General features: G+C 39.1%; 1 protein-coding gene and 2 long non-coding RNA genes across 12 annotated transcripts in view; 2 read left to right on the top strand and 1 right to left on the bottom strand.

Annotated features, from left to right (window-relative positions):
* The first annotated feature begins 4,112 nt into the window (after nucleotides 1-4,112).
* On the top strand, nucleotides 4,113-8,849 carry LOC142409208 (uncharacterized). Of its 2 annotated transcripts, XR_012775539.1 has the most exons (4): nucleotides 4,113-4,411; nucleotides 4,683-4,795; nucleotides 6,779-6,854; nucleotides 8,410-8,849. It is a non-coding gene; the product is annotated as an uncharacterized LOC142409208 (long non-coding RNA). The 2 variants fall into 2 exon arrangements; XR_012775540.1 differs by lacking the exons at nucleotides 6,779-6,854; nucleotides 8,410-8,849 and adding an exon at nucleotides 6,068-6,094.
* Nucleotides 8,850-9,095: 246 nt separating this feature from the next.
* The window catches only part of FBXW7 (F-box and WD repeat domain containing 7), a 196,339-nt gene continuing 180,544 nt past the window's right edge, over nucleotides 9,096-24,890 (bottom strand). For all 9 annotated transcript variants that reach the window (XM_075500473.1, XM_075500469.1, XM_075500472.1 and 6 more), the window contains 6 exons: nucleotides 23,091-23,227; nucleotides 21,299-21,412; nucleotides 18,020-18,201; nucleotides 16,712-16,937; nucleotides 12,150-12,360; nucleotides 9,096-11,123 (listed from right to left, as the gene is read on the bottom strand). In XM_075500473.1, coding sequence (XP_075356588.1) covers nucleotides 10,855-11,123; nucleotides 12,150-12,360; nucleotides 16,712-16,937; nucleotides 18,020-18,201; nucleotides 21,299-21,412; nucleotides 23,091-23,227 — 1,139 coding nt within the window. In that variant the 3' untranslated portion in view covers nucleotides 9,096-10,854. The remainder of the gene's footprint in view (nucleotides 11,124-12,149; nucleotides 12,361-16,711; nucleotides 16,938-18,019; nucleotides 18,202-21,298; nucleotides 21,413-23,090; nucleotides 23,228-24,890) is intronic.
* On the top strand, nucleotides 12,325-18,026 carry LOC142409207 (uncharacterized). Its single transcript, XR_012775538.1, has 3 exons — nucleotides 12,325-12,371; nucleotides 15,861-15,980; nucleotides 17,885-18,026. It is a non-coding gene; the product is annotated as an uncharacterized LOC142409207 (long non-coding RNA).

The following is a 24,890-nucleotide window of genomic DNA, read 5'->3' as shown; positions in this document are numbered from 1 at the left end:
TGTACTGTTTGCTTCTAGCTTTCACTTCATTTGATTGTAAATTGTTTGCAGTAAAATTGCAAATTAGTAGCTTGGATAAAGCTCTATAAATCCCTTCAATATCAGATTTAAATGAGGAGGAATCAGGCCTCTAACCTTCATGGAGTATAACTGTAGCTGGATGCATTCCTAGGGGCTAATTATCCATGCCTCCATATCATTTGCTTGAACTCTCAATTGCTCACTGTTTAATGCACATTGGGTGGATGCTGGAAAATGCCTAAGAAGATGAGAGATGGAACCTTAGGCAAGGAGATGCTCTCGCTACCAAACATGGATCTCAGAAGACATGCCGCATCCCACAGAAGGCTTCTGAACGGGAGCCGTTCTCAAAAACCCGTGTTGCTTTCCAAGAGTAGTGCAAAATTTACATCCTGAGCTGGCAGAGAGAGAGACAAGGGTTACACTCAAAGTAGGCTTTCTACATTTTGTAAGAAGAGCAGGTTGAAATAGCCATCCCTCCTGGAAAGGAAAAATACCGCATGAACTGCACAGTCAGTTGTCTCTCTACCTCTTACCTAGGTACAGGGGAAGTGTCCTAAAATGTAGGCAAGGTAAATTTTGGTTTAGTGTGAGGTATTACTACTGTCACTTCATTTACTTTATGACTGAGATAATTTCTTCCTGTTTATCACACAGGTAAAAGAACAATTCTTCCATTCTCAGGCCTATGAAGCAGCGTCTTTTGTCTCACCTGTATTGCTTTTACCAAAAGCCAAAGTGATAAGAAGGATAATCTTTATGGGCGATATTCCAAATTTTTAGAGAACAGCCATGGAGAAAGAGATCCTTTTATATAGAGGGTCTGTTGGGTGTGTGGTGGCTGTGGCCAGCCCGGAGGGAAGGGTCGATGGCTGGAGGTGCATCTGCGGGTGCTCGTTCTAGCCGGGTGTATGGGAAGAGGGCGCTTCTGTGATGCAGAAAATTCAAGTGCTGGTTTGTGTGTATAAATAACTGGATTCAGGTATTACTTAGAGAGCACAATTTGTTTGGAGAGTTGAAGATTAAAGGAACTCTTGCCTTCCTGTCAGAACAATTTTGTCTGTGTTGTGCTGTCTGATAAATCAGATTGCATAATGGGGGTATTGTGTGGATTTTCCAAGAGCAAATCAGAATATGCTGATATTAGACCCATGCTTTCCCCCCCGCCTCCCCCCTCTTCTCTGGTGCACTCCTTATGTCTGTGGAAGAGCTTCTGCTCCCTTTCCTGTCAGGTTTACTGCCTTTGTACGCTACGTGGTGGCTCCTGTTAGCTGTACGGGGTATTAGTCCGGTTGTCAGCGGGGAAGGCTTCTTTACCTCAGGCATTTGAGATACAATGCTAGTCACGTGTCCTGCTTTTTGGACTTTGAAACTCTATCTAATTCTAACTTATTTTCCCTGATCCAACGATCCTTCAGCCTGGAAAGGATAAGCAGCAACACTCGTCTGTTGTCAGCTTTGTTCAAGCCGTGGGGAAGTACCGTAGTTGCTGTTCTGTTCTGTTTGTAAAACAACAAGCAAGAGCAAAATGCTTGACTAGAATGAGCAAAAATAAAAACAAAACTGTGAGGCAATTCCTATTTATCTTTCTGACCGGGTAAATGCAGCTGTACAGTCCATGAGTATGGCATACACAGAACTTGGGCTGTATATGGGTGGGAATGCATTTGCAAGGAGAGGAGGTCACCTGCAATTGTTAAGAGTATCATTAAGCTGAAATGAAGCAGGGAGATAAAAGATAGGGGGATTTGGGTTTGAGTTTTGTTTGGGTGGTTGTTGTTGTGTGGGGTTTGTTTGTTTGTTTTTACTGCTTTTTGTTCTGCAAAGATGAGGATGTCTTATCTGTGGCTCTGTTGCTTTGGGCACAGTTTGTGTCCTTCTTAATAGCTGTTTTATCCTTTTGAATTAAGTTATGTTGGTTTAACACTATACAGAAGACAAGTCTCAGAGAAGTGCTGGATATCCCTGGCTTTTTTCAATTGGATATATTGTGTCACTAGAACAGTTAAATTTCACCAGCGCCAGGGTAGTATACCCGGTATGCAGTCACAACGTACGCTGGCTCTGGAGCTTTTATTGCTTACGCTGTCACTGCATATTAAGAATTAGTGAGCAATGCGCACTAGATTGTTTTAGACGTGGTTTATATATTATTCCTAACATACCCTGACAGACTGTGCTATCCCAGCTGCGCTGTGTTGGTAGTACTGGAAGGAATTATCAGCTGCTGTTGTTAAGTTTGGAATATAGGTTCATTTACAGCCTCAAATTCTTATTTATACAGAGCTTTATGAAACAGGCATCTGTTGGGATGATAGTTTTTGTCCAGAGGTGAATCTGTCTAGAGGCGTGTCACCAAAAGTAATTTCCAAATTCTGTACAGATTTGGAAAACCATGTATCACCCATGTTTTGTAATGAGGAATATTTTCAAACTTGCCTTTATACACTAGATTTCCTAAGGAGCAAGAAAACATATGATTTTTAAAGAAAATACTATCTTTTGGCAGAAAGCAGAAGAGAGAAAAATTGATGAGTATCAAATTAGGCAATGCTTCTTGCTTAGTTGTTTGTGAAATTTGTGGTAGACCAGTCTGTGCTTAGAGGGCCTGATCCTATTGCTGTTGGTCCATTTGAGTTGTTTGTGGACTGTGGATAGACAAACATTAGATCTTTCATGTTGAAGCAGACAAATAAATGAGTTTTTCTGAGTGCTCTGTATTTGCTTCTCATCGGTCTTATGTATCTCCTGTATATCTTGTATCTATAGAGTGATGTGAAAAAGACTCTAGCTCGCCAACTCAGATCTTGGGGTGAAGGAAGAGAGAGAAGCTGTCTATGTCAGTTTTGAGCGGAGGAGAAGTCTGCGAATGGGGAAAGATGAAGAAGATAAAAAAATGTGAAAAATAGGGACATGAATGGTAAAACACGAAAAGAAAAACATAGGGAACAGGACAAAGGAGGAAGTGAAACATAAGGGAACTGAAGTGTGACTGTCAAAGAAAAGAGAAAATGAGGGAAGCAAATAGAGGAAAACAGAAGGATTATGCAGTCGTCAAGCCTTTTTTAAAATATGTAAAACCAGAAGTGTTTCAAGATGTGAATGTGTAGTATAGAAATGAATATGTAGTTTGAGCCTTTTAAAATATAGGCTGTAATCTTCAATTTTTCAACTCAAATTGGAGACCTGTGGGCTTAGTGGAGCCGTATCCCATTTAGTTATACTAACAGATGGCCACATTAGTGATATCTCACATAGACCATTCCTCCATCTTATTGCTCCTCTGCCCTGGGTTGTCCTTATTCTGCCATACGGCCAACAGTGATAAACGGTGAGCTCTCAAGAGCTGGTTCTACTGGTAAATTACTGTCTGTGAACAGGTGAATCCAGACAGATCAGTCACCTGGTTTTGAAATGTAAAAATGTATGTGAGACTGAAGGGTGGACACAAGGAACATTGTGTTACTGTATTGTTTTGGATGAAATGCGGTATTTGAAGCACGGCAGTAGTCAGAAGAATGGTAAAGACAGCATCCAGTGCATGCCTAAAGCATGTGCTAAATGGGCAATAGAAACACCAGCAAAAAATCAAGAAACTTTTCCCTGGGGACAACAACATAACATGTTTCTATAAAACTTGTTTGTTTGGGAAAATGTGTATGCTAGTTAATTGAAACATTCACTCCTGTCAACTGAGAATTGACAGGAGGAACACCAAAGCAGACAAGTAGCAGCAAACTGTCTGAAGGCACATTTTTGGACCCCTGTCTAGTCTGCAGCTTTTGAATTCTTCCTTTTTCCAAACTATAATGTGAAAATTTAAAATCAGCAATGAAATACATCAGGAAACTTAAAAGCAAATGACAGTTTGAAAAGAGAGGGGAATGGAGTACTCGGATCTTCTGTATATCAGGGTAAAGGAAACATGCTTTATATTGTTTGTGTATCTGTGAAACTGTGGTATTATTAGAAATTCATTTCAAAACTGAGGAGCTTGAAATAAAACTCCCATTTAGGAACAGTTGTACTGCTCAGTTTACCACACTGGTATTTACAGCCAACTAATCTGAATCCCTCTATCCCTTAGAAATCGTCAGTCCTCTTGAAGGTGTGAGCATCTTCCCACACTGCCAGATTTGAATATTTAATCTAGAGAATGAACTTGAGTGCAACTCCTTTGGCAATGGAAACTGCCTTTGAAGTTTTTGGATCTTCTACATTCCATGTTTCCTGTTTTAAATTAAAAGAACAAAGCACTCTCGAATAGCGCACTGTAAGCACCCTGCAAAACCTGCATCTCAGACATCTGGCTGGCTGACGTGAGGAGCCAGACAGAAGAATGAGGTCCAGGGGCATTTCATTCATCTTCCCATCAGACAACCCGCCCTAGGTAAGAGAAGTTCATGCGAGTCAGAGCTAACATGGTTGGTCGTATCCTCAATTACAGGGCAGCCAGACTAAACGCTTCATAAAGAAAGCTTAATCCTGTGCTTTGTTGGTGAAGATGATCAAATACCCCACACTAGCCATTGTAGGACTTACAATTATGATCTCTTGGACAGAAAAAGCCCCAGATTCATTGCACCTGCCTTTCTCTGAATTTCATAGGTCATTTCTGATGCAGCTCACATAGACCTTTCATGTTTTTTCACTGTCCATAGACCATGACCTCTCCCAGCTTCCAGGCAACAAGACTCATGATCCTGCTTAAACTGTGAAGCTTCTTAGGATGTGCCTGTTCTGCAGGCATGAAGAGACCCAGGCGCCAGATGAGGTTTGTGGCATTAAAAGCTTTGTGTCTGAAAAAATAAGGAATTGAAATCAACTTGAAACTTACCTAATTGCACCAGGTCTAGAATATTATTTTCAGTCTAGACTCAGGGTAGAAATCATTTTAGCAACACTGATGATAAATCTCTCGCTCTGGGCTGAATGATGTCTTCTCATCTTCACATCTTGAGGTTGTGCTGTCCCTGTGCAGAACATGGCAGAAAGTACAGCATAGATTCCAGCAGCACAGAGATGCAGAAGACAAAGAGCTCGGCTAATCTTTCACTAAAACTATTGCTACCACGTAGGGTTGGACAGAATCAGCTTGTGAGTAGGGATCAGGTAGTTGAGGTTGGATCTAAGCAAGGCAGAGGTGAGGACAAAGGAGAGCTGGAGGATGCCTTTGGCCAAGTCTCAGTTGTCCTGTACAGTGTGTAGTTTAGAAACGCTGCTGGATTCTTCTATGCCACCAAGCTCTTGAGTGGCAACCTCTGTGATTAATGATTTCTGCCATCTCTAGTTGGTGGGGAGATTCTGTCCTAGCTTAGTTACGATTTTATAGGACTCTTATGTCCCATCCGGGCTAGAGCAATGCAGTATACATGGGCATAAAGCCATTGGTTCTTAGGCAACGGCAGTCACGCAGAGTGCTGCAGCATTTCCCCTCAGCAGCGTGTACTCGTGGTAGCACAATGCACCATTTCTTTTCTCTGAAGTACCGCCACAGCTGCTGGGCCATTTGGCAATCTGAACAGGGAGCAAGAGCCTGTACTGGCTGCCGACTTTTTGGTGACACCTAGTTTGTCAGACTAGCTATCTCAGAAGGGATCTGGAACAGCTTTTATGTTAAAACATCTGTTGTATTTGTAAACCTGCGCTGATGCTTGAAGAGGTGTTTGAAAAATTGTGTATGCCATTTTTCGATGAAGTTTGAAAAACCTGGTGTATATCATACAGCTCATATACTGCATGTATAATCATAAACATCATATATCATCATAAAATACTAAACATCATCACACGGCATGTGAATCTTTGCACAATGTCAGGGATCAAGGTTATAGATAAAATGGCAGGAGATGGAAAGAAAATAATCCCACTTTTATTAAAGATTCAGTGGTCAGTATGTTTGGATATTACCCTTTAAGTAATTAACAGTTGTTTGGTCAGAGTGACTCAAGTAATTACTGGCAGGTTTTTCTTTTTTATTGTTATAATCTGGTTCTTTTGCCTATCTAATTACAGAATTTCATTATTTTTTTTCTGAATGATTCAGGTGTTGACTTGCTGGTAGAAAATTTTGGCCAGACTGATAGAGATTTGCATTTCTTTTAAACTGCATACCATAAGCCGATCAGAAGAACCTCTCCATAAGCATGCTGAGAGTTGAAGGCATCCGAACTTTTTTCTCTGGCAAAAACTCTGTAGTGGTATGAGGCGGATTCTGTTTTTCTGTTGCAGCTGTTTGGATGGGAGCTGGTTGCCCATTATGAATCAGGAGCCAGGGGTGCTGCGGGAGAGGGTTTGTTGAAAGTTACGCCCACAGTAGCAATTAGTGCTGTGCAGGAGGAGCAGAGCTGTAGTGCCAGTTTGCTGGTCCTGAGGACCTAATGTCCACGTGAATGTATTTTTGAGGTGTTGGACTAGCTCTGGTTTGGTCCCACACGCTCCACTAGTGGCTTGAGTACCTGGGGTGTGCTCCTGAAAAGCTGCTCCAGATTTAGTTACACCCTGAAGGAATCCTGTTTGTGGACTCTGAGGCAGCGCTGTGCTCTGTTGGGAGAGCTGCTGATCTGAACTACAAATTGGTGTAGACACAGCTGTTAAATGTCTGGTCTTATTTCTTGAATAAGTAAATGGAGACCATAGGAACAGGCTCTTGGAGAAGTGGCAATACTAGTTCTGACTTTTTGTTAGCTAAAATCAAGGTCCACTAAGAATAGTACCTATTAAAAAAAAATATCTTTTAATGTTGACTTGGCTTCAGATACAGGAGAAGACGAGGAAGCTCTTTCTGGGGCTAAAACAACAAGAAAAAAGGGAATCAGCATTAAAACAAGAGGGTAAGATGCCAGAAACACTAGTGCAATTACCTCTCTAGGATAGCTGCAGATATTTTGACATAGCCTACGATGACTAAGCCCCTAGATTCAAGAAGTGCCTGCATATTAAGAGCATAAAGCAGTTACAGTCTTATACTAGTATTCTTAAATGTTTTCATTCAAAAAAAAACAAACCAAAACCTCCACCCACCTTAAAAATCAAAATCTAATTACACAAAATGAAAATGTTTCCTAAACAGTCTCAGTTGGAGCATGTGCTGCCAAACTGAAGACTTCATACTAAGTGGACTATGTTATGGTGAGTGCATCAGCATAAAGGGGGTAATAAGGAGACTGTAAAGAAAAACTGCTTGAACAGTTTCTTACACATGTGTTTACTACAGGCCCATTTTTGAAATGCTGTCACTTAAATTAACAAATTTCTGCTTATTGAGCTATGTTGTTCAGATGTCTCATAAACATCAACTCTTACAAACCTAAACAGACTTTTCACAAAATGGAAGTCTTTAGAGCGCGAATACAATTAACTTTGTAAAGTTGTTTTATTGAAGGGGAAAAGCCTTTTAAAAAAGTAGTATTTAAGTACTGTGTTGGTTTTTGTATTTAATGTGACAGTCTATCATATCTTGACTTTGCAGCCAATAATTTTTTTTTTAACCCAAATCTGGGATGAAGGAAGCTCTAAATGTGGTTTGCCTAACGTGTTCAAGTTATTCTGCATTAATTTGAACATAAGATAGTGTTGGAACTGCACTATCAACTGGAAAACTTCTGAATTCTGGTTAAGCACATTTTGCTCCTGGTCATATTGGCTGCTTAAAGTGTACTTCAACACAGCTTGAACTGATTTGGATTTGTTAGTCTTCCTCTTCTGTCATTTCACTCTTCTGCCCCGATTTGTGTTCCTGCCCTCCAGCGTAATGTTACTCAGAAATCTCTCATACTCCTGCACCGCCAGGCCAGGGCCTTTGCTCTTTGAAAACATGTTGTTGCAATTTCTACAAATCGTGGAAGAAAATTACATAATCTTAAAAGCTATTGCTCTGTTCCCTGCATTAAATATTCATATTTTTACCCTTCTATTTCCATCCCCTCTCACAAGTAGTTCAGCCCAGACTGACGTACCTTCTTGTCATCGGGGGGCTGAGAGTCCTGGCCTGTGTTCTCAGCAGAACAATGTGAATTCCTGGCAATCTTTCACCGTCACTTTAGAAGAGGATTAGCTCTTTAATTGTTTTTACATAAATACCAAGACGATCATAGCTTTTGTATGTCAGTGCTTGCTGCAATTTTTTTTCCCTTAAACACCAACTCAGTGAACAGATTTTTACAATTTGTAGCTGCTCAGTCATTTTGTATGGCTTTTTAATCTCTAGAGGCCAGATGGAAGCGTGATCCTTCAGCATTGCTTGTTTTGCATAATGTAGGGATTGGAACGACATTTGAATAGCACATAGTCATAGATGTAGAAGTATAAAAATATTTTTCTTTTCCATCCATGTATTTTCTCTTCTAATGTTTTGGTTTGGTTTTCTTTAATGACAATTTTCTACAGGGAAAACTTGTCATGAACAAGTAAGTGCTATGCCCTGACAGAAGTCTTACACAGAAGAAAACAATGATTTTGGTCAAGGAGATTTGAGAGAGAAACTGACACTCAAGTGGTAAGTTTCTGAGACAGCTGATGACTTACCTTGGTTTCAGGGCACTGATAAAACTCCTGTTGGACTGATATGGAATGATGCGGGTTGTTTTTTTTTTTCTTCTTCAGAAGCTTTATTTCAAGCTCTCCTACAATCCTAACTTTGATTTTAGTTGTATTTATGGATTTATTCTCTGCTGTCAGACTGCAATCAATTGATTGAAATCCATAAATAATAAACATCAAGTTTCAATTTAAGATACAGTTACAAGATGCTATCGGAAGAAGTTTTACGTACTTGAGCAGCTTTTTATAGCTAACTCCCTCCAGAGTCAAATCCTGACACGATCTTAGCGACAGGAAGCTAATGGCTTTCCCGCATGTTTGTCAAAGCCCATGTGACAAATCCTGTATGGCAACTGAAGGGGAAGACACTTGTGCACCTGTTTGTGGAAGGGTTACATAAAAAGTCCGGCGACATATTTTATCATCTATCAGTAAGCTGAGCAACTTGACCTGCTTTACCCTTCGTAGGACATATGATACTAAATTAACAACAAGAAATAGAAAAAAAAAAAAAAAGACAGACATACTAACATGAAAAAACACATTTTATTGCACTTAAGTTATAAGAAAATAAAATTTCTAAGTGAATCAAACCATAGACACAATCCCTTTAAAGGTTGTTTTCCTCCATCATGTCAGGTTGTTACATAACTAAAATTAACCAACTGGAATCTGATTGTTTTAAATCAGACTATAAATAAAACAAAAACAAAAAAAAAAGGAGGAAAAAAGATCGCCTAGGATACAGTGTTAAACCACTTTCACAGTTCAGCTTGAGTTGTGGCTCTTGGAGAATGAGGCAAACCATTTGACTCTTTCATTTCTCATTTTGTTTGCATGTGACATCTTTACAAAAACATAAGTTTTTGCTATGTCAGTTCCTCCCAGCAATAACTGTAACAGTTGTTTTTTTTCTCAAATACTGTAAAACACTAAGACTGACCAGCAACTTTATTTTCATTTTTGTATTTTATAATATTTTTTAAAAATTTTGTCAGTTTTTTATGTATGTTCATTCCATTCACCACAGCCCTCACAAAGAAAAATTTCCCCACAGAACAGGCTGCAATAGCTTTGTTCTAAGGAATGTGTTTTAATTTTTGCCCAGAAAAAAGAAAATAAGCTTTGCACACACACTCAATTCTTTATTTGCAGGCAAACTTCACTCTTAATTGTCTGAAACTCTTCCACTCTCAGCCTCTTAGAGGCACAGTTGGCTCAAGTTTCAGTGGCAAAAAGTCTTTTTCTGTAACCAAACTAGAGCAAATTTGGAATTCAGTCTGGGACTAAAACGTCACAGCAGAAAAAAAAAATAAAAAAAAATAATTTGCTTTTCTTTCTTTCATTTAGCAGCATAAATAAGTTTGGCCACTGGGAATACAGTACAGGGGTGGGACAACAATCCCGTAATTGAAGACCTACTTCTAGCACCAGCATTGCGAATTAAATCCATCAGAGGACTCAAAACCCAGGACAACTTGCCACCTCAGAGCAACTTATGCGTTGAAGAGTGTAGATGGAAGCAACAGTAAATAGATTAAACAGAGGCTAATACTGTGATTGACATTGGCAATGGTTGGCAAAAAAAAAGAGGAATAAAAGAAAAAAAAGAAAAAGCTCTGATAAAACTGTACAAAACAATTCACAGTAATATTTTAGCTTTTCCACACCAGGAATGGACTTTTGTTTGGGTTTTTTTTTTTTTTCATTGCAGATGCTCTCTAGTTTTTGAAAGTCAACCAGTGACTGCTCATAGAGGTTGGAAGGGACCGCTGGAGGTTGTCCGGTCCAACCCCCTGCTCAGAGCAGGGCTAAGAGAGAGAGCATGTTGCTCGGAGGGGCTGCCGGGACCCAGGGGTGCACGAGCAGGCTCACCTGTGCAGCTTCTTTCAAGATCTTTATGGTAAAATAACCTATTGACAAGAACTGTAACAATTTTTTTTTTTTTCCACCTCCAAATTGCTCAAGGAGCAGGTGGAGGAAAGTAAAGAAATAATTGCACCTGGTTTCATTTCAAATAGTCGTATTTTTGCAAAGCTGCCCCGGTCAAAAGCGTAGCCTTTTTATGTGACGAGACAGCAAATGCCTCTCTTGTCAGTTATAGTTTGTCATCTTTGTCTTCTCCTTCGTAGTCTGTAGGTCTTTAGGATCTGTTGCCCCAAGCCAACATCCTGCACCACCAAGGACAAGGGATTTTTTTCCTTTTTCTTTTTTTTCTTTTTTCTTTTTTTTTCAGGGGGAGGGAAAGGAGAACATCGTCTACACATTTGGACAAATTCATCTTTCTGCCCTTCACTTCATATCCACGTCAAAGTCCAACACCAGCAGCTTTGTTTCCTCAGTCCCGTTGCGGCTCCCAACCGCACACACTAGCTTTGTGTTAGAAGCTCTGATCCGCCACACGACGCCTCCGCTTCCCCCGCTCTCCAATGTGACTAGATTTCGGATAAATTCACCCGTTTTCAAGTCCCAAAGTTTTACAGTCCCATCATCTGAGCTGGTAATTACAAAGTTCTTGTTGAACTGTAAACAGGTCACAGCACTCTGATGCTTGTTGGGACCTGTAACAGTAAATCAAAGCATTTTTATTTGTAATTAGAAAGCAATGTCAGACAGCACTGCATAGAAAATAAATACCTTAGCTATTTGCATACAGCTTTTTCTACCTAGATGCATTAACTCAGTTTTTGTGCATTAAAAGGTACAGAAGCCTTGCTGTGCTTTCAAAAAGTGAATGCAGGTATAGAAAAATTCCCCAATACTTCCTTTTTTGTTACAGTGATCTCGTTTTGTTGCATACAAACAGTAGGGCAAGTGTGGACTTGGACATGCATGAAAATGAACTTAACCATCCAGAATGAGGTGACTGCTGTAAGTAAGCATTTGTCTCCAAGTCCCTTCGAAGTGTTATTATGAGATTACCCTATCAGTAAATATTGACAGTTACATATTGACGTATAAATATATACTGTTAAAACAGCAGAGTTTGCTTTACAGTGAAATTTAATTTTCTGCTCCAGCCAGCGATGCTGCATATGATATATGGGAATGATATAAGACCTTTTTTGTGTGGGGAAACAAAACAATGTGTTCGTGTGCACAATGCCTGAGTGGCAACTGTCAAAATGGAAAAGGAAATCTTTCTTCTTACTGAAATAAAGGAAGCATCTTCCACTCATTTCTCTTGATTTATTGCAACAGACAGTGTACTTTGCCTCCCGATCCAATTAATCAGTAGGCTTTGAAACATCCAAGTGACCCCTAAATAAATACGTTGACTGACTGTTTTGAGATGTCATTTCCTACATATTTCTGTGGCTTATTAGGCTAATATACCCGTAGCAAATTGCTATCAGTCCAGACCATCTGCCTTCCATAATAGGCAAGTGATTTGAATAGATTAGATTAAATACATTTTGTTCTTCTAATTCAGAGAAAGATCATAGAGCTGTCATCAGAAAAATATTTTAAGTTGTAAGTGGTCTGTGCTTGTTTCTTTGTATGTAATTTTTAAAGTTTTTTATATAGAATCTGCAACGTAGATTACTGCAGGCAGCTTGATTTACATGAAGGTAGTTTAAGCTCACCTTGCAATGTCTGTAAACATTGTCCTGTTTTAATGTCCCAGATTTTGACTGTAGAATCGGCATTCCCAGACACAAGTATATTGTCCTTGAGTTCCATTCCACTTGTGAGAGACTGGTGGCCTGTTAGCGTGTGAATGCAGTTGCCCGTCTCCACATCCCAAACTCGGATGGAAGTGTCAAGAGATCCGCTCACCACATGGATACCATCAAACTACAAGAAAGGTAAATCTATTACAAACAATTACATTAGGATCTTGCAATGCTCTGTATGAAGAAGGCTATTAAGCATTTAATTCACTAACTGCAACATTAGATACTATATATATTCGGAAGCTGCATTACAAAATAAGAATTCAGTCTCAGTAGAGATGGCCACGTTTGGTATCGGAGCAGGTGATTCATGGTCAGTGTAACTTCCTGCTGTAGACATGGTCTACGAGGTACATGGGTCAAGGAGAAAGACTCTGAACCACTGGTCTTTTAAATGTAACACAACTCTTTTAAACACAACAGAATCCTGACTATACTGCAGTGTGCAATAGTAAGAGAACGTTCTTTTCCTAATGAAGAAGTTAACAAGCCAAACCTGCTTTTCACAAGTCAGAGGGACTTGAAGCTGGAGAAGGGTAACAATGGTAATCCAGAATCATCTACACAGAAGCCAAAACATAGGAAGATGGAAGGGATGTAATGGAAAAATGCTGGGTTTAGCCATTTTGTAATCATAATTGTGGGCAGTTAGGAATTTTAACTTCCTGGTTATTGTTGGGAAAGGTATACAGGCTAACATGGATGTCCAAAGTCTTGGATTTTCTGGTCTTATATATAAAATAAAAAGACGTACAACATGAACATGGAGAGAAATCAGCTAAGAGATGAGACACTTTTGACCAAGAGGACTGAACATGTAGAGAATATAAAGGTGGAAAGTAACTTGAGAGAGAGTGACAATGACATAAGGGTCCAGAATTCTCAAAAAAGGAGGGAAAAACAGCAGTAGAATAAAACCAGTGGGCTTCAAGGAGGAATACTTCAATAAATTGAGACTTCCTTCCCATGAGGTTTTTATATATCTATTCTCTGAGGGAAAGAAGAGTTCAGGAGAGTTGGCACTTTCTTAAAGACACAAACTATCCTTGTGTGAAGGAAAGATAGGAAGTGTAGTAAATTACCAAGACCCACTTGACTTGGCTAAAGCACAAGGAATTGTACGAAAAGTAGAAACGAGATCAATAGATGTGTTTAAAAGAGCACACTGGGACAAAATCAGAAAGGCAGGGCACAAAACAAGATAAAACTAGCAAGAGCTGTTAAGGATGATAAAATACTATTCAGTTAAAAAAAAAAAAAAACAACAAAAAAACACCACACCAAAAAACCCACCAAACAAGAGGAAGGCCAAAATAAAAAAGCTCGTTTATGCTCAGTGGGAAGGAAACACCAAGTGAGGCCAGCTATTTAACTTTTTTTTTACTTCAGTCCTCAGCCATCTGAGTGTAGGCTCACAGCACTAACACCACTGACAACTGAGTACAAGCTTTTGCTAGAATGGGGAAAAAAACCCACATAAGGCAAGTTGTTTTAAGACAATCTCAGAGCATCTGCTGCTATCTTTGAGAACCCATGGAAGGCAGACAAGGTTTCAGATGGCAAATACAATTCCTTTCTTTATTGAAGGAGATGATGATGGGAGATGGGGAATTATGGATCGGTCAGCCTAACTTCAATTTCCAGAAGGAACTAACAAATAATCAATCTGGTTGTAAGCCCTTAGCAATGTGGTAAGTAGCAGCAAACAGATTTGTGGGAAAATGATCTTAACCAATATGATTTTTTTTCTGTCACAGAGTAAAACGCCATGTGAAACAGCAGATGTCTTGGTTGTATTTTCACAAAGAGGGGGGCGAATTTGACACAGGGATACTATCCCATTCAGAACTTTGTTCACAGCATGGTTACAAGTATCAGAAAGAGTTCCAGGGGGTGGGGGTGGGTGTGTGTGCGTGTGTGTGTGTTTGTGTGTCTGGCATTTAGTATTTTCATTAGGATTTGGGTGACATTTGAAATGGTACAACTGACCCAAAGCAAAGAGTGTAAAAGTCAAGAGAAAATTGTGAAGATCTGAGCTTGGCAGGCAATGAATGAAAGTACAGCTGCAGCCTGGGAGAATAAAGGCTGGGCAGGAGTCTTTGTTACAGCTAGGGCAATCCGACACAACTTGTCCATGTGGACTGACTGGTATCTAATAACGGTGAAGAAAGAACGCAATTAAGGGACGTCAACTATCTGAGACTGCTTGTCGTTATAAAACCTGCAGAAAACTAACATCGTAGATCTCTATGATCAAACATGGTTGAGCATGGCACCTAGGTTCAAAAGAATGTAGATAGCGACTGACACATAGAGACTGCTTATCTGCTGTATACATTGCATTTCCAGTGAAAATATACTAAAAAAACCCCCCACTCTGGTATCTGAAATAGGGGTATGCTATATAAGGCATGTAAAATAACTTTTCACTTCTAGTAAGCATTGACAAGACTTTGACTGGAATCTTCCATCCTGTTTTGGGCACCCTGCTTTCAAAAGAGGATGTGAAATAATTTTATTTCAGATAAAAGGATCAGGAGTGCTAAGTAGCCCAACAGACTTGTTGGGTGGAAACACTACAGAACATTTTTCTTTCCTAAACAGAACTAAACCAGATGTAACAAATTTTGAGTTCTTCTCCCCCTTTCCTGCAAATTAATTGTATTCCATGTACATGAGGTATTCAGACAGAGAGCTTTAAGGCTGGGCGTCAAGAAAAACTTTACTCTGATACTGCTATAGTCAAACAGACAATGGTTTGGATTAGTGGTTGAGCTGTTATCCATGAACCCTGAGAATCCGTGGATTACTTCAAAGGCAGCTAAGAAAGAGTAAGAAAACACAACATGGTCAGTAGCCTTCAACTGCTGCATAAGGATGTCTGGAAAATGTTAGAGGGTCTACAGATGGGGAAATACTGAGGTATAATAGAACCTGCCATGGAGTGGGGATGGGAGGACAGGCTGGTTATTCAGCCTGATTATTCTATTTATGGGAGTTCTGCTGTTTGGGGCTATTTCAGGCCAAAGGGCAGGAGCTCACCATGCAATTTTAAAGAATCTTTCTGTCCTAAAACTGTAAGCACCTGTAGCCTCCTGCCTCCCAGAAATTTGTTTTACAATACCAAGTTCCATTTACAGGGTAAATAGTATTGGTGTGTAACATAACCCAATTATTTGATCTGTTATTACTACAGTATCAGAGCAAGACATGAATATTCATAGGCCAAAACAAGAGCCACCAGTGAAGATAGGGCAGAATAACACACTGTTCCCAAACTGCCCTAGATGAAATACAACCTTTGGAATATTTTTAAGAGACAGGTAGGTAGTACAGCGTTTTAATTTGTTTGCTGCTTGTCTAGAGAATCCTCCTCAGCATATGAATGTAAGAGACAAACTGGAGATTTCTGATAAATTTTACTACATATTTTGGGAAAGGAAGCCATTTAGGTATTTTGTTCATATTTAGTCTATTATGGTGAGAGATACCTCATGATGAAAGCATTTATGAAAAATGTCTCTAGCACTGAGCTTCGCTTTCCGAGCCACAAACCAGAGTAGTTACATGCTGAATGCAATTTCCTGATTTTGAACTGTCTTTGTTAATTTCTTTTTTAAGTCCTGCCAGATTGTGGTGACAACAGGCACAAGCATGAAATTAATTTCTTTCGCCTTTCAGCGCCTGGAAGTGATGCTTTGACTCTGTGAATGAGCAAGATGATCTTTTGGGTTGGAAAAGGTAAGAAGAGCCTGCATGAGGCCTATGTATATCTTTGCCAGCATGGTTCTGATGAGCAGTCAGGTGACTAGTAGGCAACGGAGCCATGCCACAGAGCAGTACCATAATAACCTGCATCTACAGTAACATGTCTCTGTTGACAAAGCCTCACAGTTGCAGATCTGGCCTCTGCCCAGAGAAGAGGAAGTAGAAGGCTGGAAATTTACATCAGGGCATTAAAATTTTAGGTTCAGCCTTACTGTGAGTTACAGTTTGGGACTGGAAGATGGGACTACAAAATACAGATAAACGGTTCTGCATAATAGAGAACATTAATCCAGTTGGGTTTTTTAGCACATTTTCAATTACTGTATCATCTGATTTCTTTAAAATAGTAACATCAGAATTTCTTCAGGGAAGCCAAAACCATAGCTCCAAAATACATGCAAGATTTCAAAAAAACCCCAACTCAACAACCCAGAAAACTACTTAACTTGCTGGTATAGAGATTTGGGCTTCATTGTACTGGGTGCTTTAAAAAAAAAGCTCCTCTAAAAAAATCTCAGTCTCTAAATTAAGACGACATGTAACTACTGTAACAAAATGGAAGAGGGGAGATATCGCAGATGCCTCTATATTCTTGTGGCCTGTATAATTTTGGAGTAGGTATCCACAATTCAATAAACAAGGTGAAATAAACCAACTTTAAATGTTACTTAAGGAAACTAGAGCGGCAGATGAAAATCACATACCTGTAATGAGTAGACTCTGTTAGTATGCCCTTGCAGCGTGTGCAGACAGGTCTCTGTCTCCGGATCCCACACTTTGACCATAAAATCATATGCACCACTTACAACCCTCCTGCCATCATATTGAACGCACCGAACTGCAGCTACGTGGCCCATCAGAACGTGTAAACACTGGCCCGTCTCTATGTCCCAAACTCTCAGTGTAGCATCTCGAGAACCACTGACCACTCTGGAGGAACAAGAAAACCCCTCCTGTACTTAGCATCGGACATAAAAGTATTAGAATAATTAGACTTGGGTATAAATCAGTTATGAGTTTTAATTTGGGACATTAGATAGCATTAGTCCACTAGCCACCAAAGATCTGGTTGGGATGACATTTTATTAGGGTCGCTAATGACTTGAGTGTTTTTCTTCCTTGCTCTACTCACCTCCTCAGGATCTGTCTATTTGATGTAATTAGCAATCAGTATTTAAAAAGGCACTTCATTCCTGAACAGCAAAACGATGCCATGAGAAATTACGTGGACTGTTAGATATATCTATCTATGAAAGCTTATGAATATGCTGAGCTCAAGCCAGTGCTATGAGCATTCTGTTTTAATGACTGAGTGAACTAATTATAATAATTAAACTAAGATCTTTAGAAGTTTTTATTTTAGTAAAGTAACAGTGATTTTGCTTGATTTTTTTTCAGTTTATACTTTTAAAAGCTTTTTTAGGCAACAACAGAAATGAGAAGGAATTAGTATTATGGAATTAATACAGAAAAACCTCATAATTCTTCAAAAAATGAAAAAATGCAACTAACAGGCACGCTGTCAACAGCTCCACACCGCAGCCAAGTAAAAGAGCTTTGCCAATGTTCGTTGAATCAAGACATGGTTTACTATTGCAGAAATTATGATATAATCAGTTAAAATTTTAATAAAACACTGCCGTGACAATACTTAAAAAGTCATTCTGTAAAATGAGTAAAAGTTTGTAACATTGACAAAAAGGAGAAATTATTCAGAGTGTGGGAGACTGGATCACAGCATAACAAAGAATTAGTTTTGAAATAACGTAGAATGTGACTTCTTTATAAAGTACATGACTCAATTTTCTGTTCTTTAGTTAGTACTCTTGTGCTTTTGCTGCTATTAATCATCTCCTCCCTTGTGTTGATTTATGTAGTTTAGTGTGAATGCTTCACCTCGTTTGTATTTCACTCAATGTTGGATGAGGTACCGAAGTTTAACAGGCATTTTCTGTGAACACAAGTGTCTATTACCAGCCAAACTGTGGCTGTAGCTTTGGACAGAGCCTTACCTTTTCTCATGGAGATGCATGCAGCGCACGGTGGAGGTGTGTCCGTACAAGGTGTGTATGCATTCTCCAGTCTCAGCATTCCAGACTTTCAACGTTCGGTCTGTAGAGCCACTGATGATGATATTGTCCCTCATCTGTGATGACCAGACTCCGCCTGTGTGCCCAACCAGTGTTCTCAAACACTGAAAAGAAATAGTTTGCTTAGTTACCCTTTTGACAGAGTTGAATGGAAACTTAAGAAAAAGTAATCTAGGAGGTAACAGTAGTCTCTCATAGCAAGAGCCAGAAGACCCCTGGAGACTGCTTTGCGATTGAACTAAAAAAATGCCACCTTTTAGAAAATACTCATCAAATTTCTCTCTCCATTGTCAGTACTTTGACTATAAGGAATTTTCCCTATAATCTTCCCCTTGATAAACTAAAGTGACTTTCCAAATTTCTCAATACAGGCCATGTTTTGCAGCCTTCAGGCATTTTCCTGAGTCACTGCAGGTTTTCCAATAGCCTTTTGAAGCATAAGTGTTAGAACTGGAGAGACCGTTCACTTAGTAGTTCTACCACCCATCTATAAACCATATACTCTTATTTTTCTGTTTGTTTATCCAAGAAACATTGCATTCTGTAAGCCATAGCTACAGCATCGATACTGCAAAATCACGTTTCAAACCTTTTTCAGACTTTACTGTTGCCCAGGAGAGAAGCCCACACCACATAAGCACAGCCTACCTTCTTTGATCACAAACGTATGACACGATCTCTCACCATGTAGAGACAGTGTTTGCTCATACCTACTTCTAGAAAACCTCCCTCACTCTGGAACAATGACTCGTCTCCGTCTCTCAGCCTGTATTCCTTACAAGTAACGACTACATGTGCTTTCTCACCAGGCAGCAATAAGTGCTAATTAGCACAGATAAGAAGAGATCCTTACAAGACCCCTCTAGAAAGATACTCCATGAAGACTCTGCATCTACATTAACAATGTGATCTCTATAATTACCCACTTTCTAACCCATTTAAATATGTGCCATGTTGATTTTTGCATTGCTCTATTTTCTTCAATCATGTCATGGGGATACAGTCTCGCAGTGCACATAGCCGTCTATTTCTGCACTATTATTTTTATCAGTCAAACCTGTAACTGCACGAGAAAAGAGGTCAAGACAGTTTGATGATCTCTCTTTCTGTAATCTAATGCTAAGTGGCATTAATTGCCGTGGCCTTCCTTTAACTGTTAGTTGACTCCTCTTGACGTAGTCCAGTATTTTTTATCTGAGATAATGTATCCTAAATACCCAGTCTTTCAGCTTACTGCATTTAAATATTGACACATTGTAGCTTTCTGGCCATCCTTTGGATCTTCTTGTGCTCATACCTTTTGAAAAAATGCCAATTTTACCCCACAGGTTACTTTAGAAAAAAATCATCAAATACAGATTATCTGCATCAACTGTAAGAAGAAAAACCATAACTTTGGTAGTTGTTGTTTAACATCCTTGTGAGTTTCTGCTGAAATGAAGTGTTCTATTATCACTGCATGCTCTATTTCCATCACACGAATTTTCTCCCCAAATAAATATTTTTTCTGCATCATTGATAGTATACTAATTTCTGTTGTTAATATCCTGTTCTTTCTAACGTTCTTGAAAATGCCTTGCTTTTTTGCTGTACATAGATTTCCTGTTCTTAACATTTTTTACCAGTCTTATGCAATTCCTGGCTCCTACTTAATTCACTGCTATCAAATCCATCTTCTTCAGTTCATAGTTGTTATTCACTTTTACAGTTCCCATGTTTCTTTTTTTATTTTAACCGATTTGCTCGTATTTTAAGAAATCATCCTTCTAAAGCAGTAAGAACACAGAATCCTTATTTTGGGCTTTTCATCTGTCAAGGGAATTATTTAGTCATGTTCATTTGCACAAACCAACCTTTAGGGTTTTTTAATTTTAATTCTTCAGCATCAGTAAGCGTGAGGGCTGATACAGCACTCTTCCATCGTTCATATACAATTTCTGGCTCTCTTAAAGGTTTGGTGCAAATAGTCACACTAGGATTTGTAATTACTTCCAAAAAATTACTGAACAGGAATTGTTAAGTCATGCTACTATGATCAATTTTATATATTTAAAGGAACATTTTGCTTTTGAGAGGGTGGTATGTACAAAGGAAGCATTTTTCATTTGAGCTTAGGCTGCCCTTTTCAATTAAAAAATGTAAATTTCAATATGGGTTCCTTCATTAGACAGTTCATTGTAGGGAAGCCAACAGAGGCAGGGTGAGGCTGCCTATTGCTTTTAATTTTATTCTTCCCCACAGTAGTATTTACAATCCCGTCAAGGATCTTCTAGGCATGCAAAGACAAATGCTTAATATGTTCAGCTTCAACATTATAAAGTGGATACCTTTTACGTTTTAAACACGTTATCCTCAATAGCTGTCCTATTGTTCATGTAACTATATCATTAAAACAAAACTAAGTACACGCAATACTAGTCTAGAAGGAAAAAGTACTGTTTCCCTGAGGCCTTTTCTATATCCTTGGAGCACGGTCAGTCAGTCACCTTAAACCAAAAACTCTGTGTGCTGAGTAGCTGTGATGTTCTAACATGAGTGAAATGTTCAGTACTGTCTTTTTGATTGCACATATTGTTTTGCTTCTCTAAGCCAAAATTAAATTATTGAAGCTTATTAAATTCCTGCCTGAGCTGGATCTAATTTAATAGGAAATATTTAAACCTAAAGCAAGTTACTTTTTTTTTTTTTTTTGGTGGCTCAGCAATACAGTAGCTTAGAAAGAAAAACAAACTCTGTATTTGAAATCAGAGCCAATAAAATGGAACACCCCATTTCAATAACTTGAAAACAACAGAAAGAATGCTAGAAGACAAGTGAGAAAGGGAGATCTAGAGGGGTAAAAGCAGGCTAAATTAAGGTTTAGGGAAGATAAAGTAACGTATCTGTCCAAATTCTTTAGAATCCGTGTCACAAACGACTCCACAAGAATAGCAGAATTGCCAAGAGAACAAGGATATATGCTGATGGTAACATGAGCAGCATTGCAATTTCACATCAAGGTGACTTTTTTGAACTAGACTAGTTTCTGTGTAGGAAAAGATGACCCAAATGTTTACCAGTACTTTTTCCAATTCTTGCACCAGACGGCACTGGAGACCACCCTGCAGTGCAGTCCGATGGCACAGCAGCATTTTTGACATACCAGTGCTTTACCTGTAGCTCATTTCCTAAGGAATTCAGCAAAATAAGCAACTGACTTACCTTGCCTGTAACCGCTGACCACACTTTCAGTGTGTTGTCATCAGAGCCGCTCACTATTCGGTTCCCGCAGAACTGAAGGCATGTGATCACGTGGTCATCATGGCCTTTGAGCACCTGACGACAAAGAACATAAAAATGTACAGTCACAATTTAATGCAGGAGATTAGAGAGAAGCAGGAGAAACAAAGTGCTCTTCTGATTCATAAATTATAAAATGCTAGAGTTGCTTCAGTAATAATAAGGCCCCTTAATCCCGTGTGTCAAGTCTAATTTACCGCCAGCTGGGACCAAAGAAGGTATTTTCCTTCTTCCATGGAGTGATACTGCATTGCTTAGCAAGCACACTACAGTTATTGTAAGCCTCCTAAAAGTACCAGGACAAATCACTAATAAAAGCAGGCTGAATTAGTAACTGGACATTGCTCAATTCCTCTGCAGTTATTCCATCTCTTCATTTTTCAGTTGAGTTACTTTTACCTTTTAAGAGTTGTTTCGTTCTTGAATAAAAAGGATGGGGTTGTATTATTTGCTGCATATTTGTATTTCCGTGGTCAAGTCTGACTCTAGCTATTTTTTTTCCTTACCAGCCAAGCACTGTAATCTATTAAATGCCAGGCAGCACCAAAGTCAAAAACTAGAAAACCGTTAACTCAATTAAATACAAACAAAAGCGATAATTTAATGTGCTGGAAATGTGGATTGGAATGTTGCTTTATAGAGGTGGGATTTTCAATGCTTGGTTTGGGAAAAACTGCAATTCAGTATATTTTACTGCAATACAGCAAAAAAATCCTTATCAGAATACATAGGATGAGGACTTTTTATTTAAGGTATCTGAACGCTTTTCAAGATGTTCATCGAAATGAAATGGGCATTTGGATAATGCCCGAGGCTGTAATTTTAATAATAATTCCAAGATAACTTGATGTGGCGTATCAAGGCAAGAAATAGAGCCGTTGCCAGAGATGTACGTCACGGCCAAATAAACAGCAGGATATAGCCATAGGTTTTCCACGGGAATTTTTTTGTTCTTATTTTTATTATTTTGTTGTACAGTAATCAAGAAAACAGGCAAATTGCCTTAAAACCTTAAAAGGCTATGAATATGGGTTTTCTTCATGTTTCTGGCTGCGTGTTCAATACCAGGTTTGATTAGACAGTTGCTATTTTATTTTACAAAAGGTTTGAAGTATTGCTTCATATCTTCATATTGGAAAAGGTGTAATGATAACACATCAATGTCATGAAAGAATTTTAATTTTTTTCTTTTTTTTAAATCGTAACACAGAAGGAAGTTATTGTCTTGTACTGCTCAATTTAGAAGAATATGTATAAAATAAAGCATGAAATGATCACAGAATGGTTGTGGAATATTTTTATGTTGTGACATGGCCCAGCTCTACAAATACATACATATATATGTATTTATATATATTATATATGTGTGTGTATGTTTAATTTTAAATATAAGTATTTCCAGTCAAGTTTCTGAGATTGTCTGTCTCAAAGAGACTGGCATATTTATAGGAATTCACAAAATTGTACAGAAATTTGTAGAACAGCAGTGAAAGAATTCTGCTGTATGAAGGAGCACATTTTGATTTGCTAATACGGTGCTCAGAAATTAATGTAAACCCAGGGTAAGATAAAATACAAATTATTTTTTTTTCTGTAACAATACATTGCTTGTTGTGCATGGATAGTCTGGCTTGTCCGAAGGAAAAAAAACCCCAAAACCTATGAGTTGATCCTGCTTTGTTCACGGCACTATGCACATAGCTCAGAAACTTACCTTGGGCGATTTAAGTTCTCCTCGCCGCCAGTTGGTATCAATCCTGTGTTGTCTAATGTAGGCGCTTTTCCACGGACTGTGTATAAAGCCTGGTTTTATTACTTTCCTCCTCTTGATATGTAATGGTTCATCAATCCCTAAAATGAATTTTTAACAAAGGGGGGAGGGGGAGAGATGAGGCCACCCCAAAGAAAACAACTTTTCTCCCTCCCAAACCTTTACAGTGACCTCTGACATTAAATACTGCTTTACGTAACAACTCCCGCATGCCAGTATTTGCCTTGTGTGTCGAGACACCGCCCTGCTCCTCTGCTCTTTATACTAATCTTTCCTTGTCGTTTAGGCGTAATCATTACTGTAATCATGGCTGAAAATGCCCTAGTTCATCATTCCTTGCTGGCAACCTACCAGCTTGTTCTGAGCCCCCCTTTGGGAGGCAGTGTAGCAGAATACTGCCTTTTTCAAACGGGTGTCATCCAACACACTCCATAACCACTCCTACGCTCATTTTGGAACCCTTCAAAAAGTAAACCTTTCTGTCTGTGGTCCTCCTCTCTGGTCACCCATCTTCATTACCCTGAAGTTCACTGTGACTCTAGTGAGCTTTTAATTCTTTTCTTGATTCGAAGCGCTGCGTGCTTTTGGCATTGTCCTCTCCTGGCTGGAATTTAAGTACAGCTGTGCCCTTTCTGAATCGACACTTAAGCGGTAGTGCTTTGTTTTAGCCTTGCTACTACAGATATATATATATTTTTTTTTACAATTCTCTCACCCATCTCTCTTTTCTATGCAGCTCCTCTCTCCACTGCATCTCATTACTAGCAAGAGTCTCGTCTCTTGCCAGTATGTGGATTTCACTCTTCTGCTTTTAGCCCCTTCTCTGGTGTCTCTATCTGCAAGTCTTGAATTAACTGCTCCTTCCTATTACTGAGCACCTCGCTACATCTAAGCGGTCTACAATACTGTTTTGTTTGTCTGCACTCTCATGCCTGGCCATATTTATTTTTACTTCTAAGCTCACAAATGTAGGCTCATTCCCCTCTCAACCTTCTCCTTTTTTCTCATTCTGTCCTCTTAATGCATTTTCACTGAAATTGGTAAGAGGAGAATCTTTAGAGAAGATTTAAGAGGTTAGACACCTGGTTTCCACTGCAAAAGAAAACTAATTAATTTAGGTGCCCTTACAAATAGCCAGCTACATTCACATTGTCATGTTTTTTAAAGCCTTTGCATCAACCTCTCACAAGTTCTTGTCCCCATACTCCAAGGCAGCCTCGACAGGTCCCTGTGTTTGCCCATGTCCAAGAGGGATACTGCTCTGAGATCACATGCATGTGCTCTGCTCCCCAGAATAGACTCCTTGTTCATACAATTCTCCTTAAAAATAAAAACTTACATTCTTCATGTGCTCAAATATATGGCTACTTTCCTGGGAGCCTTTTTCTGCCCATTCATATTACTGCTGAACCACCGTATCTTCTTGATTTAGCACGAGCAGGCGACATCCATGTGGCTTATGGATTGTGTGTCCCTCTCTAAGCAATCAAGTTAGCACCTCCTCCCCCTGCCATGTGCCACTTCTCTGTTAATTTTCCTACAAATGACCTGAAATTACAGCATCCCTTCTACCCGACCACGGAAACGGTTTCCCCTCCATGTTATTTACAAACTGCAAGACTATACTCGTATCATTTTTACATCTCAGCTCTTATTTGCTTTGGTTGCATTTTGAATAAAAAACCTTAAAAAGCAAAAATAATTGTATTTTAGAATACAAAATACAATATACACCTAGTATAC

The sequence above is a fragment of the Mycteria americana genome, chromosome 4, assembly GCF_035582795.1.
Source record: "Mycteria americana isolate JAX WOST 10 ecotype Jacksonville Zoo and Gardens chromosome 4, USCA_MyAme_1.0, whole genome shotgun sequence".
Lineage (NCBI taxonomy): Eukaryota > Metazoa > Chordata > Aves > Ciconiiformes > Ciconiidae > Mycteria > Mycteria americana.
Note: the sequence above shows the minus strand (reverse complement) of the source record. Positions and strands in the feature narration are given on the sequence as shown.